The sequence below is a fragment of the Hetaerina americana genome, unplaced genomic scaffold (assembly GCF_022747635.1).
Source record: "Hetaerina americana unplaced genomic scaffold, ioHetAmer1.1.p SCAF_3, whole genome shotgun sequence".
Taxonomy (NCBI): domain Eukaryota; kingdom Metazoa; phylum Arthropoda; class Insecta; order Odonata; family Calopterygidae; genus Hetaerina; species Hetaerina americana.
In genome coordinates, this window is record NW_027286874.1 from 34374339 (window position 1) to 34389926 (window position 15588).

At 34.0% G+C, this 15588-nt stretch overlaps 1 protein-coding gene across 2 annotated transcripts in view; it reads right to left on the reverse strand.

The window, feature by feature from the left end:
- Positions 1-345: 345 nt before the first annotated feature.
- mle (dosage compensation regulator mle) overlaps positions 346-15588 on the reverse strand; it is a 53835-nt gene continuing 38592 nt past the window's right edge. Inside the window, exons 14-24 of one of the 2 annotated variants that reach the window (XM_071587740.1) lie at positions 14948-15042; positions 12470-12682; positions 11622-11796; positions 11258-11434; positions 9978-10168; positions 9617-9778; positions 9406-9510; positions 8639-8754; positions 7240-7455; positions 6415-6491; positions 346-2265 (exon numbers count right to left, since the gene is read on the reverse strand). In XM_071587740.1, the coding sequence (XP_071443841.1) occupies positions 2057-2265; positions 6415-6491; positions 7240-7455; positions 8639-8754; positions 9406-9510; positions 9617-9778; positions 9978-10168; positions 11258-11434; positions 11622-11796; positions 12470-12682; positions 14948-15042 (1736 nt within the window). In that variant the 3' untranslated portion in view covers positions 346-2056. The remainder of the gene's footprint in view (positions 2266-6414; positions 6492-7239; positions 7456-8638; positions 8755-9405; positions 9511-9616; positions 9779-9977; positions 10169-11257; positions 11435-11621; positions 11797-12469; positions 12683-14947; positions 15043-15588) is intronic. The other variant, XM_071587741.1, reaches the window with a different exon arrangement.

Consider the following 15588-nt stretch of genomic DNA (forward strand, 5'->3'; position numbering starts at 1 on the left):
TGAGCCATGTTGACATACTGAGCTATCGACAGTAGTAGTATTGCATCCATTAACAGAACTAATATTTATATTATTGAATGAACCACTGAAATATAGTTTTTAATAAATATACTCAATTCTGAAAGACATCACCTTACCTATGTACCTTATAAATGTACAAATCTAGAGATTTTAATTAGCTACAAAAATAAGAGATTGCATAAAATTTATAGAAACGTGCATGATACAATTAAATTTCTTAGCATCTTTCATAAAAATGATTAATTTACTTGCTGTTTGAGCATTATTGCCATGCCAAAAGAATAGTTACAACTAGACGTGGAAATTGTAAATATATGGAAGTAATTTCCAACATTTCTTATATGCATAACCAAAGGCTATGAGAGATTACATGTGGATAAATATTTTAGGAAGAAAGCTCTTAATGCCAATTCTTCTTCAATCGACTGAAATTAATATCTTGTGAATTACACAGATTTTCATATTTGAATTAATATACTGTTAAAAAAATCCTTCAGACTGCACTATGCACACAAGAACTTCTTACATTACCGTAAACCTGACAGCATTCCAACTGGGGCAACATGACCCCACATAGCATCCATACAACCTGTGGGTTTTACTCTGAATAGCATCCCGCCACACATCCCATCCTCAAGTAGATGTTATTTATCAATTCTTCAGTAAAGTAACCCTCAGAAGCATATAATTTACCAAACTAGACAAACATTCACTGATACAACGCATGTATACCTGTGAAAAATAAGGAAAAACTCATAGTTCCAGTTTTCTATTTTCATTTATTGTACTATCCTTGAAAATATGAAGTCAATGCCAAAAATAGTAAAATCACAATTTGGTAGTTAATTGGCAACTCCCCATGGTCCTATCCCCTTCTCCCAGCCACTATTCACTGATAAGCCAACAGTGAAATTTTTATCGAGAAATAACAATGCCATGAAATGATCAACATGACAAAAAAGGAATCATTCATCTAAACATTAACTTTTCACAATATTATTCATCAAGTTTTTCTTTATCAGAGAAATTCAATGAGCATTAGAATGAAATTACAAACATAATACTACAAAAACAACTTCATATTGTGTACCTATTGTTCTAAATGAAAACGGCTAAAGAGGATCATTCTTATTCCTCATTTTATCCAATGCATGACCTTAGAGGTTTCCAAATTAACACAAACCATACTACACATTTGATTTTACTTGCTCTGTAATTTTACCACTCCTAAAACTACTATCCACATTGTGAACCAGCAAAGACAACAAACTTGAGTTGTTTATAAAGTTGGTAAAACAAAAAAAATGTACAGGCATAATAAAGCATCCGGCCATTTAAGTGATGAACAGTTACTATTAATCAAATATAAGAAAGAACTATTCTATAAACACAAAATTCAGGTCAAAGGAAGAGCAAGAAAACAATTAAGAATAGTCTTTGAAGGAGTGAATCCTCAAAAAAAACTAATGCATACACCAATTCTTTATTAGAAAAGTTTATTATTTCTTTACCACCAGCATTTTTTCCATTATTTTATGCTTATCTAAAAGTTCTTGATCATGGGTAGTGACCAACTGAATATGACCTCAGAAAAAGCCCATTCTTTATCACATGATTGAAAATATTTGGATGGGTAAAGATAACTCTGGAAAATTCAAATTATTGCTGGTTTGCCTTTCCCTATAAGAGACTGCTTTTCTTTGTGTGTGCTTCTGTGAAACATTCATTGCGTATTTATTATAAATAAGACTTTAGAACACATTATCAAAGAGCAATTCCATTTTCTGCACATTATGTGATGCCATGAGCAGGATTAGCATCATTTGATTTTGTTCAAATAAATACTTAATTTTTATTCACATAAAGGATACAATCATTTTTTCGTCAATGGCTTTCTCAGTACAATAAACACTTACATACAGAGAAACAGAACAGTAAATACAATATATAAAGGGGATGCAGTAAGTAAAAAATATTGGAATAAAGTGTTTCAAGTATGGGAAATAGATGCCCATGGTATCAAATATATTTTTAATTAATAGGGTGGTCCACTATTTCCCTGATTGTACTGAAAACAGGGACCCCATCCACCTCCACCGTATCCACCTGGCCTACTCCCCCTAAATCCATCTCCACTTGCTCTCCATCCCCCTCTGCCACCATCTGGTCTTCTTCCCCATCCTCTGGCACCCCTGAAACCTTGACTGAAGCCAGACTCTGAATTCCAGCCTCGATTAAATCCACCTAATAACACAAGTAATTATGGGATTATATTCAACTAAAATAATTCAAGGAAAAAGTCACCAATGGTTCAAATCAATTTAAAAATTAATTAAAAAAGAGAAACATTGTTTCACTTTCTTGATTAATGACTCCCACTAAAATCCAATTCAAATATTTACCAACAATAAAAAATGCAAGATTGAAGAAATATTTTCAGAAAAACTAAAAAACTTACATTTAAAAAAATATCTATGGATAGGCAGTAACATGATACAAAAGAAGTGCTCATTGCCTCATGGAGGAAGAAATTGTGAGAACAGGATTCAAGTATGTACAAGGTCAGTCCCAAAAGTAGTGACTAATTTTTACCCAGAGAGACGGACCGACAGGAGGCGGTTTCTCTGGCTGGGTTTGAGGGTGGGGAATCTCAGGAAAGGCTGGAGGCCAGTGGCAGTTGTCTCCCAGCCATTTAGGAATGTGGATCATTCATTTAAGAAACCTCTATAGCGTGACCTTGTTATTCTCTGTCATGAACCGGTCATTGGAACAGTGCTACACCAACAAATTTTGAGTGAAACTGGGCAAGACCAGGAATGAGACTCAAGACATGCTCACGGAAGCTTATGGTAATATCGCCATGGGTTTTTGAGGGGCAGAAGTTGTTTCGGGTGGGGGGAGAAGAATTTGAAGACACCGAACATTCAGGATGCCCTTTACTTAAAAAGTGACGAAAATCTAGCAAAAGTGGCTTTGTTGGACAGGGATTGCAGGTTAAGTGTTTCTATGGTTTCTGGTGAATTTGGCATCCCTGAAAGTGATGCTCATTGACTTGTGATCAAAACCATGGGCATGAGAAAGGTGTGTGCAAAGTTGGTGCCGCAAGTGCTCCTGGATGAACAAAAGAAAACATGAACATGGATCTTCAAAGAGCTTCTCAACTATGTGAGTGAGGATCCAAATACTGTATTTTCCCATCGATAATGCACGCGTTATCTGCACAAATATGTTCAGATAATCTAAAAAAATGACGATGCACGTTATGTCATGAAAATTGAAAAAATCCAAACATTTACATTCCTACGTACACAATAATTTCAATAAAGAGTCTCGCAAAAATAAATTAGTCTGGAAGCATGCCATTCTAATTGCATTTACTTTATACAGATCTGCTACTGTTACAGTTATTTCATCTCATAAGGCCATGAGAAAAAGAAGAAACATATAATTTCTATACTTCATTTATTCTAATATGAAATAATTCTTAATTCTAATGCAGAGTACTTCACGTATACGTAGAGTACATTGCATTATATACACATATGTATAAATATATGATACGATAGATAGATCACTCGAATCCAAGATATTCATCACCTGAAAAACAATTAAATGAATCAAGTGCATTTATTATCTCTTCAGGCACATCATCGAGTTCACTCTCTGAAGTTAACTCTTCCTCATCTTCAAGCACTGGCATTGAAATATTGCCTCAAGCTTTTTCGAGTCCATTTTTACACAAGTCCCTCTGACACCCTGCCAACTTCCCAGGAGCCACTGGCTTATTTCTTCATTAGACACTTTTAATCCTTCCCGATTCTGTGCAGTCTTTCATATCACATTTCACATCATCCACTTTTCCTAACTAGAACATAACTTTGATTTATTAATGGATAAATCCTGGCAACCTCGCGATTTCCTTTTTCTTTCCCGACATTGATGACTTCTAGCTTAAAAGTTACCGTATACGATTTTCTTCTCCATGGGTAATTTTCTTGTGAAAATTCTAAAATACAAAAGCTTAACTCAATTCAGGTTTGAAACAATCACCATGAAGGTGGCACTTTCATAAACTTGGAGGGTGTATAGAACAGCTGAGCGCCAGTACTAACAAAGCAAAGTAAAGCAAACAAAACAAGAAAATTCCATTTCGTTCATTCTCATATTTTTTTATATTTGATCTGCAAAAAGTTACTTTACGTAGCATATAAAAGGGCGCACATATCTATGCCTTGTTTCGACATACAAATCATAGCAAAAAAGCAATAAGGCGGCATATTGTGTTGACTTGTAAATATTGTTTATTTTTTGATCCTTCTGTTGTTTAGAATTAATTTCAGTCACCTGGCTCTGATCTTCTGCATACTTTCGGTAGATATAGCCACAGACAATTATGATTTCATTTATTCATTGGTTGTTACCATCTATTAATACATGGATATAGACGTATTTTTACACACAATATACATAATTTCAACGAGCATATTTATGTATATACAGATGCGCAGCATCTACAGGTACATCTACTTGTATTAATGCTCAAGGTAGCTATGAAGCTCTCGGTGCACAGTATCTATTCAAATTCATGAGAGCTACTAAGTTCTGGGTGCGTGTTATTGATGGAAAAATATGGTATATTAGACAATGCCCCATCAGATTTCTTCCTTTTCCCCCCGCCTCAAATCAATGCTGAAAGGACTTCACCAAAGGGTCAGTGGAAGCATTACAACAGGCCATAACAAGGGAGCTTAGCAGCATTCCGGGCACCACCTTCCAGAAGATATACAAGGCATGGAAAACCCGCTGGCAGCGGTGTGTGGACGCACCAGGGTGCTACTTCGAAGACTTTTGAGTGAATGTGTCAATTCAGACAATAAATTTTTTTCAGTCCTACTAAGTTTTGGACAGACCTTGTAAGTATCATGTAGGCTATTTTAGGAGACCCATTACTTAACTCATTCCATACTATTCCTTATGAGGAGGGAGGGTAGATGAGAATAACCAGAACCATTTCAAGAAGATTTCAGTCACTAAAGACACCATTCATAACCACTTTTTAAGGATAACAGAACAAATATCACATACTTTCATTCTGGCAAATCTGTAATTGATGACTAAGGTATTTAAGTAAGGTGGGAAATGAGAGCACAATGATCAAGAAGTATTACTCATACATAATTTTCATTTTGTGCAAAAATAACACTACATTGTTTTAAAATAGTAAAATATTGATTGCACAAAAAATTCCACAGTTCCCATCCGTCAGACCACAAAATATTGCATGTAATGTAGTTGCAAAATATTGCACGCAATTAATGTATTGCATGAAAAACAAAAGCTGCAAAATAGAACCACTTTTGAAAATGTTTAATAATTATGTATTTCTAAAAGCTTTTAAGCCATCAGATTTTAAGGGAATAAAGGGGGGTCTGTAAAAACCTACGAGTTTTACTAGGGATTGAAAAGTTAAAAAAATAGGCGAACTTAACTTTCAATTAGTACCCTAGAAATCAAAACATGATTACTTTGAGCATGGGGTGATCAAATTATGTACCAATTTCAAATTTATTCCAGGAATATGCATGAAACCCCCTGTATTTCTTGTGAAGAGACATGTTTCATCATTCATTATCAGACACCAAGAGCCAGATAGATTGGGAACATAGTGATTTTAGTAAGAGACATTTTTCTTCTCCTCTAACACAAAGAAACCAGAGAAACCACTACGAGAATTAAAGTAAAAAAAATTGCTAGCATAGTCCGTGAATACCCTTTTAAGTATTTTGGTTGATATCTCAAAAGATTTATAGAGGAAAGTAGGCACTTGACATCATACACAGTTTTCATTTTTTACTCAACTTTTAGGGTGACTAGGACCTCTGCCTCCCCTACCTCAATTTATTTTAATTTCTGCTTCTTCCAGTCACCATCCTTCTTGAGATTCAAAAGCTTAGTGACCATACCTTTTCTCTTATCCACTTAATCCACAGAATGAGAAATAAAGTTAAGGAGATAATAAAATTGTTACACCTCTGAGGTCATTTCTATAATCTAGCCAAAAGGGGACAGCAGGGTTTTTTGCAGGAAAAGAATAGCAGAAATGTAACACCTTCAAAAGTTTACATGAACTTTCTAATATGCAAATGCTTAATGGCGTCAAATATTTCAGAGAAAAATTTTGTAACCAATCATAAGGCTGCGAGTCATCACTTCAAAAGTTCATGTGGATGTACTTGGATTTATTTGTAATAAAAAGACTAAAAATTCCTCTTCTTTTTGTTATGGACTGCCCTTAGTTACAAATCACACGGTATTTGGAATTGTGAGAGTTCAAATAATGAGGTTTTACTGTACATAGGGATAAAAAATATAGGAATTTTTTTACATACTAACCTGAGAAACTAGGACCAGACCAGCTACCTCCACGGCCCATTTTGGCAGGAGGAGGACCATCAGGACTCATAAAACGCCTTTAGAGAGATGTATTAATCGTAACAGAGATTTAACACACATTATAAATTTCTAAGAGTAGTTCATTTTAAAAATGAGGAAATCAGGCTTTTATGATATCAGACCTGTCTAACTCTGAACTGATGAGGTATTATTTTGGGGAGACAATAATGCTATTTCAAATTTGTTTCAATCATTTTACATTAGATAGAAATTCCTATAAATTAAGTCCCCAAAAATTCATAATTGATTCCAAATAACATATCCCCAACATATCATCACTCCAATCTCCCAGAAGATGAAGTTCCACATTCAGCTGCATTTTCTGAAAGTTAGTTTTAGCAGTAGGCTGAAAGGTAGTTTTAGATTTTTTGGAAATATCACAAATACATTCCAATCCCATATTAGCATTATCGGACTATAAACTTTCCAGCAATTTATGATAATTTCATCACATCCCATGCAATTTCCTATTTTTCAAACACATGTATAACCCCATATTTATAAGATTTCATTTTCAGTTCTTTTTTCAGATTTCTCAGTCTTCTTCAGACAATGAAGGTGAAAATTGCTAAAGGAAATGGCATAGCATAGACTGATATAAAAACAATCTAATTTAAATTTATACCATAACATTCTGAGATCCAATGAATTCATTTTCTCTGTTACACATTTCCCATTATTATACAGGATTGAAAGACTTTTTGATGTGCAATACTTTATTTTAAGTAAGTCAGTGTTAAATAAATATATGAGCACTCTCTTTACCCTCTAAAACTTCCTCTAGATGGAAGTGGTGCCATTCCTTCTCGCCCAGCCTCCATGCTGCATAATTCTCGGATGACTTCCACTACCTCGGAATCAGTTTCCGATGGCTCTGAAATGGACTCAGGGTTTGAAGATGCTCTTATTACAAAAGCCTCCATCGCAGGCCTAAGAGCTAAAATTGCGGCAGCAAGTTCTGGTTTTATGTCCAGGTTAATCCTAAAAAGTAAAAATTCATTTTTTTTTAAATGTAACTAATCAAAAAATCTAGGTTCAAATTTTTTTTCCTTGCATTAAGTCAAACACAAACTTCTGACTCCTGTACATATCCATTTACAGGAATTTAATAAAGTTCATACTAAATAAATGAGGAGAATGATGTTACAAAATGATTGACGTAAACCAATGAAGAGTTAGCTAGTGAAATCAGGTTTTTTGTTTATTCAGGGTTGTCGCCAAATTTACAGTAGTACAATATTATCAACCAAAGTTACTTTTTTTATTTAGATCTGGTGCAAATGCTTGTAATGGTATTGAAGATAATTGTATTATATACGTAAAATAGCACATTTCAAGTTTAATGACCTACAGAACCAAATCTTGATAATGTTTTGATCAGCAAAGATGATTATTACAGAAGTGAGAGTGGCTTTATAAATTTAAAACTTCTTTAATATTTCTGATTTCATAATATAATTATGCAAATGAACTCTGTTTGCATTTTGAAGTCAATAAAGAAAGGTCAATGTTTGTGTAAAGGAAAAATTACCAATAACTATCGTCACTTAAAACCCTACTGCGTTGTTTGAGCAAATGCATAAGTGGGATGCTTATAAATATTGTCTTTAACCTCATATTCTTAGTGTCTAGGTTAGAAGCAACATAAAAGAAGAGATTTCACCTTTGAAATAAGATGGTGATTTTCTTAACTAATCCACAAACTCACTTGTGCATATTTTGCTATACCTACATTCTGATATATTCTAACAGTCATGGGCTGTTGACAGTTACTCACAAATATATGTCATAATTAGACATGCAACCTTTTATACTAACATTATATAGATATTAATAACCACTGATCTTCTTGAAACATTCATAATTATTTATCACAATGCTTGATACTGTACATAAAATATTGTACAATCTAATTTTTTTCTGGTTTCAGAAGCAGACATCTCAGAAATGTTTGCAGGTATTCCACCAGCATTGCATTTCAGTTAGTGGCTCTTTTTCAGCATGATTTTATTCATTACAAATTTGATTAGGTAATTTATTGCAAATATTGAAAATAGCAAAAGTGGTAAAACTTCAGATGAGAACTCCAAAAAATTACTTATGTGTGAAAATGAAAATGGTTTTATTTCGGAAGCTAATAAATACTGCATATTTGAATACTTACCAGTTGTCCAATCTGACCACATTATCCACACAGTCAACTTTACGAGAGCCAAAGAGCAAGAGATGAATTGGAGTTACCATAGTAGTCTGTTTGCATGACACTGCACGTGTTCTTATCTATGAGAAAAAGAGATAAATAAAAGACTGTATTCATTTAAAATCTATCAAACAAAATAGCAAAGTAGAAAAGAGGAAATATAGATACGTAAATCCTATTAAATTAGTAATTCAATGGTAATATTTACAAAGTTAGGCATTGAAATCCAGATTGTGCCATTGTTATCCTAAGAAATTGCTTTGACTTACAAAATTTTTACTTTAAGGAGGGATTTATGAAAGTAAAAGAAACAGTAGATATTATAGTTATACTATCCGGTAATTACTGTTAATATTGTGTTTCAGATCTCTGCATTCTTTTCTAGGGCTCACTATGTTTATTTGCTTTGACAGACAAGTTTCACTAGACTTTCAGGAAGCATCTTTACACCAAAAGTTAAGCTACAATCTAAATCATTTTCTCAGGTCATTCATTTGAAACAAATACTCCACAGGTATAACAGGTTACACAAATTACTAACAATATCCAATGAAACTATTTTATGCTATCTCCAACAATTGAGACATTACAGAATTATCAAATTCTAGACTTGTAAATGAAATATAATTTTGCAATTGAGTGACCACTCTATAAGATTTACATGAAGACAAATGAGCCAAGCATAATGAATAAAACAATTGGGATAGTAAAAAAACAGGAGTAAAGCATACCTTCTCTCCAAAAACAAAAAATGGAAATGCAAAATGTTGCTCAAAATTACTGCAATTCACTGAAGTTTTATGTATCAATGCCTCCTTTGCCTCCACAGTTAAAACCTGAAATTTTAGAAAGGTGTAACATCCAATTTATGAAAACATGAACTTACCGCCAATTTAACAAAAATCAATACAAATCAACATTTACCAACTGCATTTAACTCACCTTCCTCTTCTCTTTGTGATAGCAAACATTTGGATACAGACCCATACACATAAGTGCAATGACCATATCCAGCCTCTCATCTGAGCCATTAAAATTAAACTGTCCTGGAAGCATTGTTTCTTCTGGGAAGCCAGCTTGGAGAAGAAGATCTTTCAGCTGATCCTTTATTTAAAAAAACAATCATTGACTATTTCACTAATCTGAAATTACTATGGATGATTTGTAGCTTCTACAATATGTTAACAGTCTTTGCAGTTCATTAAAACCATTTTACTTTGGATCGTTGCACTAAAATATTGAACTATTTAAAAACCTTGACAATGGATGTCAGAGCTATGAATTACTGCATTAGCCCACTCACCTTGGCATCAGAAGTTACCCTTAAAGTTGGCAGAGACAGCATTTTTTCATCACAGAAAGTTATCTCTTCTTGTTCACCACGGTGCTTCATTCTGGTCCACTTCTGAAAAGCATTCAGCATTGCCACATGATCTGAATGGCGATTTCCAGCAAAAGACTTTTGCTGATGACCAAGACGCCTTTGATCTAAGCCTGCATAATGATAAATTGGTATTTATTGAATCTTGAGCATGAATCAAGCCATGATATTTTCTAACTGAAAGTAGAATAATACATTAAAAAGTCCCTTTTTAAAATCCAATCCTTCCACAGAGCCAAATAGATGTGCAAATAAATCTGATTTTGAAATAGAATCCTTAAAACTACGAACAGAGACCTAAAATGTGGATGTGGGTACTGATCACAAAATATGTATTTCTGCCACATTGCTTAGTTTTGAGAAAAATGCTTAACTAGACATTTAGGTGACTACATATTCATCGCTGCAGATTCTCAATTCCACTTTTCCACAGTTCATTCAGGGAAGAATATTCAACCTTCAGTAAAAAAAAGCCATAAATACAGTAATCAACCTGAAGGTCGGTTTGGTAGGTGATGGTAGAGTTCACCCAGCACTAAGCCTGACAGTGTGAAATTCACACAACAGGGTAGGGAGGACAGTTCCTTTCCCTGTGCCAGCTATGGTTTCCCAGGAAGGCCGAAAAATCACAAAGCTTGGGTGGAGCTGAGGGTGCCCAGAGAGTAGCAAAGTTAATTTTATTAACAGGTAATAGCACAAACTAAATAACTAAAATAATCATTAGCAATATTTAAGACTTGAAGGGGCATGTTGGTCATCTGTCATGGACTCTGGAAGACCAAATTTAAACAACTATGAGGCATGCAATTTTAATCAATTTTCTGAAATGACTCATTATTTGGTAGGATGAATGGCTATAAAGCCACACCTACAAAATTAAGTTATAATTTAATCTAATTTTATCAAATATCAACATTAAAAAATAAATTTTTGGAAATGTAGGTCATTTTCATATTGTAGGTGCCAAATACTGCACACAAAATAATAATACTTTACCTATAGCATTTCAAGGATACAAATTTAGACAGCAGAACAGCAAAGTATTTGCCAACAAAAAATCATGTTATTCCTATATATATAAACTGAAATACTTGGAATTCCAATAACTTTCTGCTTGAGTCATAAAATGGGGAAAAATACTTTTCTTGATCAGCTGAACTCAAAGAACTGAGATGGAATAAATTTTCCAAAACCACACTCACCAGTAACAAAAACTTCAGGAAATGTAGAGCTATTAGCAGCTATTGTGCATAGAGCATCTCCACAGAAAAACATTGACCCAAGAATGATCATCTTGCCAAGTCTTGGTTCAATTGGCAATCTAGCCAATATTCTGCCCAGTGGAGTCAGTTCATCATTTGCATCCAAACACTTCATTTCTGGAAAAGATAGTAGGTACTTGGATATTCTTCACCATACAAAATTAATTTTAATAAGTACTATTAACTATAAGTCACAAATGATTACCAAGGTAGTTAATTAAATGAGCCATAGTTAATTCTTGGCTATAACAGAATATATCTCTTGAAATTACATCACTATAACTTAAAAGTATGTAGAACATACCTCGAAGTAATACTTCTGCCTCAATGACAGCATCAATTGGAGGAGGTTCAATAGCTTTGCTGAGAAACTTTCCTATGCTTCCTAAACGTAAAAGTTTAATGGATAATGCCAACTCATGCAGCGGAGTTCTGAACATTTCAGGTATCATATGTTCATCTAATTTTTCAAATCTAGCCTGTGAATGAAAACATTGAACCCAAAAGAACCAAAAAATGTTATTAACAGAAATTATCTACAACGAAGTAATACTAGATTGAATTAAACGTTAGAGACAACAATTTCTTTTTGTACAAATAAAATTATAATTTATACTGTGCAAAAAACATTTTACTTCATGCATCACAGTAAAAGAATGCATGTATTTGCTTGCGAGAAAGCATGCTCCTTTTTCTTTTTAAAATCCATGCCATTTCTATCGATATTTTCAGCACTTGATTCACAAAAGCTGTCAAGGATCATAAAACTTTATTTTTTAAGCACATCATATAAGTATGGCTAGTGGGTATATTGCATATTTGATGATATGCAAGGATAAAAAGACAAATTATTTTATAATATAAAAATCATAGAAATCTAAAAAAAAACGACTCTAAGTAGGAGAAGCTTTTCATGTCTATAATATTTAGACTCCTCTCATTAATATATAGGACTGTGAGATAAAACATAAATGGCTATGATATGCTAACATTAATTGCGAGTTGTAGCATTTTACGAAAAGAAGCACAATATAGAACCACACCCTCCACAGCACATAAGCTAAACAAAGATAATATTTTAGCAAGCATTTAAAAACATACCCAATCAACTTCAAACTTTAAAGAGAATTATGCAACTTCTCCAAAACTTACGTGGGAACATAGGTGGAAACAAAACCCTGGTCGAACTCTCCCAGCCCTTCCTTTTCTTTGTTCAAGGTTTGAACGAGATGCCCACACAGTTGCATAATTGGTCATATTGTTGTGCGATGTAAACAGCTTCATTTTTGCCTTACAGCTATCAATGACGAACACAACATCATCAATGGTGATAGAGGTTTCTGCAATATTGGTTGAAAGAATAACCTATAAGAAATAACAAATGCATTACTATTTCACAGTCAGGGAACGACTTAATCTATTGAATACCAAGAATGAAAATATTCTAACAGCCATTATGATGCTAATAGCACACTTACTGGTGAATGTTACCACTTCACTTATACAATTACAATATAGTATGCTATCATTACTCGCATACTGTTATGTCAATGAGGACTTATAATTAGCAATATTAATTGCATTAATGCTGATCACGTTGAAATCATTGTCCTGAGGATATTACCTTGAACAGGATGGTAAATGTCATCACTAAAGGACAATAAATATGATTGATCTCTTTAAGTTGCGCAGCAACAAGCTATGAAACACCACGGTAGCCAACACCTGTACATAATTAATTTACTCCATATTAAAGTTTCACTAGTCTTTTCTCAACCTCCTGACTTATTGTCCATAACATGCATTCCCACCTAGTGAAAACTCCATCGGCTAATGCAATTCTTATCGTATCCCTACTCCTGTGACCATCTCAGTCCAAGGCACTTCCAAGATATATAGCCTTTTCCATCTTCTCTAGTTTTTGCTTTCCCATTTTAACATTTATCTTAACTTTCCTCTTTTTCAAACACCTCATAATGGCAAATATAAATATCAAATAACAGCAAAAGTGTGCATTCAAAATAAATATGCACACAATGAAATCTTGACAACAAATGGTTACATGATGAAACATGGATAATCAAAAAATATAAATAACTGAAATACGTTGAAAATATGGTGATGAAATAAACAGATTCATACGGAAATGCTCCTTTTTCATTCAATGTAATTAATTCAAGTTTTTATAGGAATGGAAAGTACAAATTTTTCATTTTTTTTGGCCTTTTTATAAGGATGGAATGATAGTTTTACAAGAACAAGGAATTATCATCAAGTGAACAGCAGAACGTATTTTCCTCCAAATAATAAACCAATCATGTAGCCCAGAATAATAATGAAAACTTTTGATTTTGTGAAATCAAAAACTTTAAAAAAAAAAAGCAAAGGTATTTCAAACCTTTACTTTTCAAAGAGCATCAAAGTTTCAAAGCATTTAATTATATTTGCATTACTAATCTTATTAAAATTTTAGGGTGCTGGGAAGAGAGTAGCATGGTTAATCTGCAAAATGAATAATTCACAAATGGATAACCAAGAGTTTACTGTATACAGTTTTTCCCTTCGCAAATTAACAATACGTTTTGGGACATTAAAAGTTCAGACAAGTTACTACTAATATTATTACTGACATACAATTAATTTCAATACCTCTAATAATATCACTTCTTAACAAAATTTTGCTTAGAGGTTCTCATGCTTATTTCCAGACAAATGTACGAGGGTCATCCGGAAAGTAGTACCCGTTCGTGAAATAAAGACACAAAAGTAAATATTAACAAACATAAAAAATTTTATTTGAAAGAGGATACTTTAAACTACTTCTCAACATAATCTCCAAGCAAATTAAGGCATTTGTCATAACGTGTGACAAGTTTCTGTATTCCTGCTGCATAGTCCTTCGCCGCCAGCTCATTGAGATACGCGAGGGACCCATCTTGCACAAATTTTTGCATAATGCAGATGGTGTTTAACAATTTCATGAACAATTGTTCGAGAAACATTGGGAAAATGCTCACAGATGTCATCAATTGTGACGCGCCGATCGTTCCTCACGAATTCGTCAACTGAGCTCACCAGTTGGTCTGTAATGACAGACGGTCTCCCCGAACGCTCATCGTCGTGTGTGTTCCCCCTCCCCATGTTGAAGTTGCGACACCACCGCCGAACAGACGACTCGTCCATTACATTGTCTCCATACACCTCCTTTAATTGGCGATGAATATCACATGGGCGAACGTTTCTTGCATTGAGGAATTTAATCACTGCCCTCACTTCACAACTGGCGGCGTTCTCAATTTTTTTAAACATTGTAAACAATCACAGAAACAACACAGGCAATGCTAGCGTCACGCAACTTGGCTCAGAGAAGGCAGACAAGCCACTGAAGCTATCTGACCTCGTCCAGCGGCTACTCGCGTCGTCAGCACTTCATGCGGCACGAACGGGTACTACTTTCCGGATGACCCTCGTACCTCTACTGTGTGTATGCAGGTGGAAGACTTTGTTTGCATATGGAAATATACAGACATATAAACACACATTCCGCTTACATGCAGTTACACATACATGTAAGCAGAAGAGAAAAATGCCAAAAAAAAGTATCACTGATTTCACAGAAATACTAATTACCTTAGTCACATTGGGAGGCACTGATTCAAAAACTCTCCTTTGATCCTCACGAGGAAGTTGAGAATGCAGAGGAATGATGAGAAAAGAATTTGAGCCTGAAATATAAAATACATTAAGTAGTTACATATTTTTTTATTTGGTATATGTATTCATTAACAGGAAGAATACCATATTTGTTCAAATTATAAATGAAGGTCTCTAGCAATATCATAAAAATTAAGTATTATGCAGCGCTTGATATTACATTTAAAAATTATTTAGTAAAATAGATATATCATGTCATTTCATACCTAATATTATTAAGTTTATGCAGTCACTTCTACTACATTTACCACAAAAACAAGCACTCAAATACAAAACTAAAGACACAAGAGCAGACATATGTTGATGCAAAAAAATAAGAAGACTAAGGGCAGGTTCTAAGATGTCTTATGAGCCATTACAGTTTAAGATACAAGGGTAGTAGGAAAGGTTCTCGGAATCATCACCAGGTGTCAGCTCTAATGCAATGAACTTCCAGCATAGTAATAGGTAATCCTTTATAAGTAAACATGTAGTGTGTCAGTGTTATGGGAAGAGATGTGGTGTGAACACCTCTCTTTGGTCGTTACTGCGTATTGATTTGCAAAGATGGAAAAAAT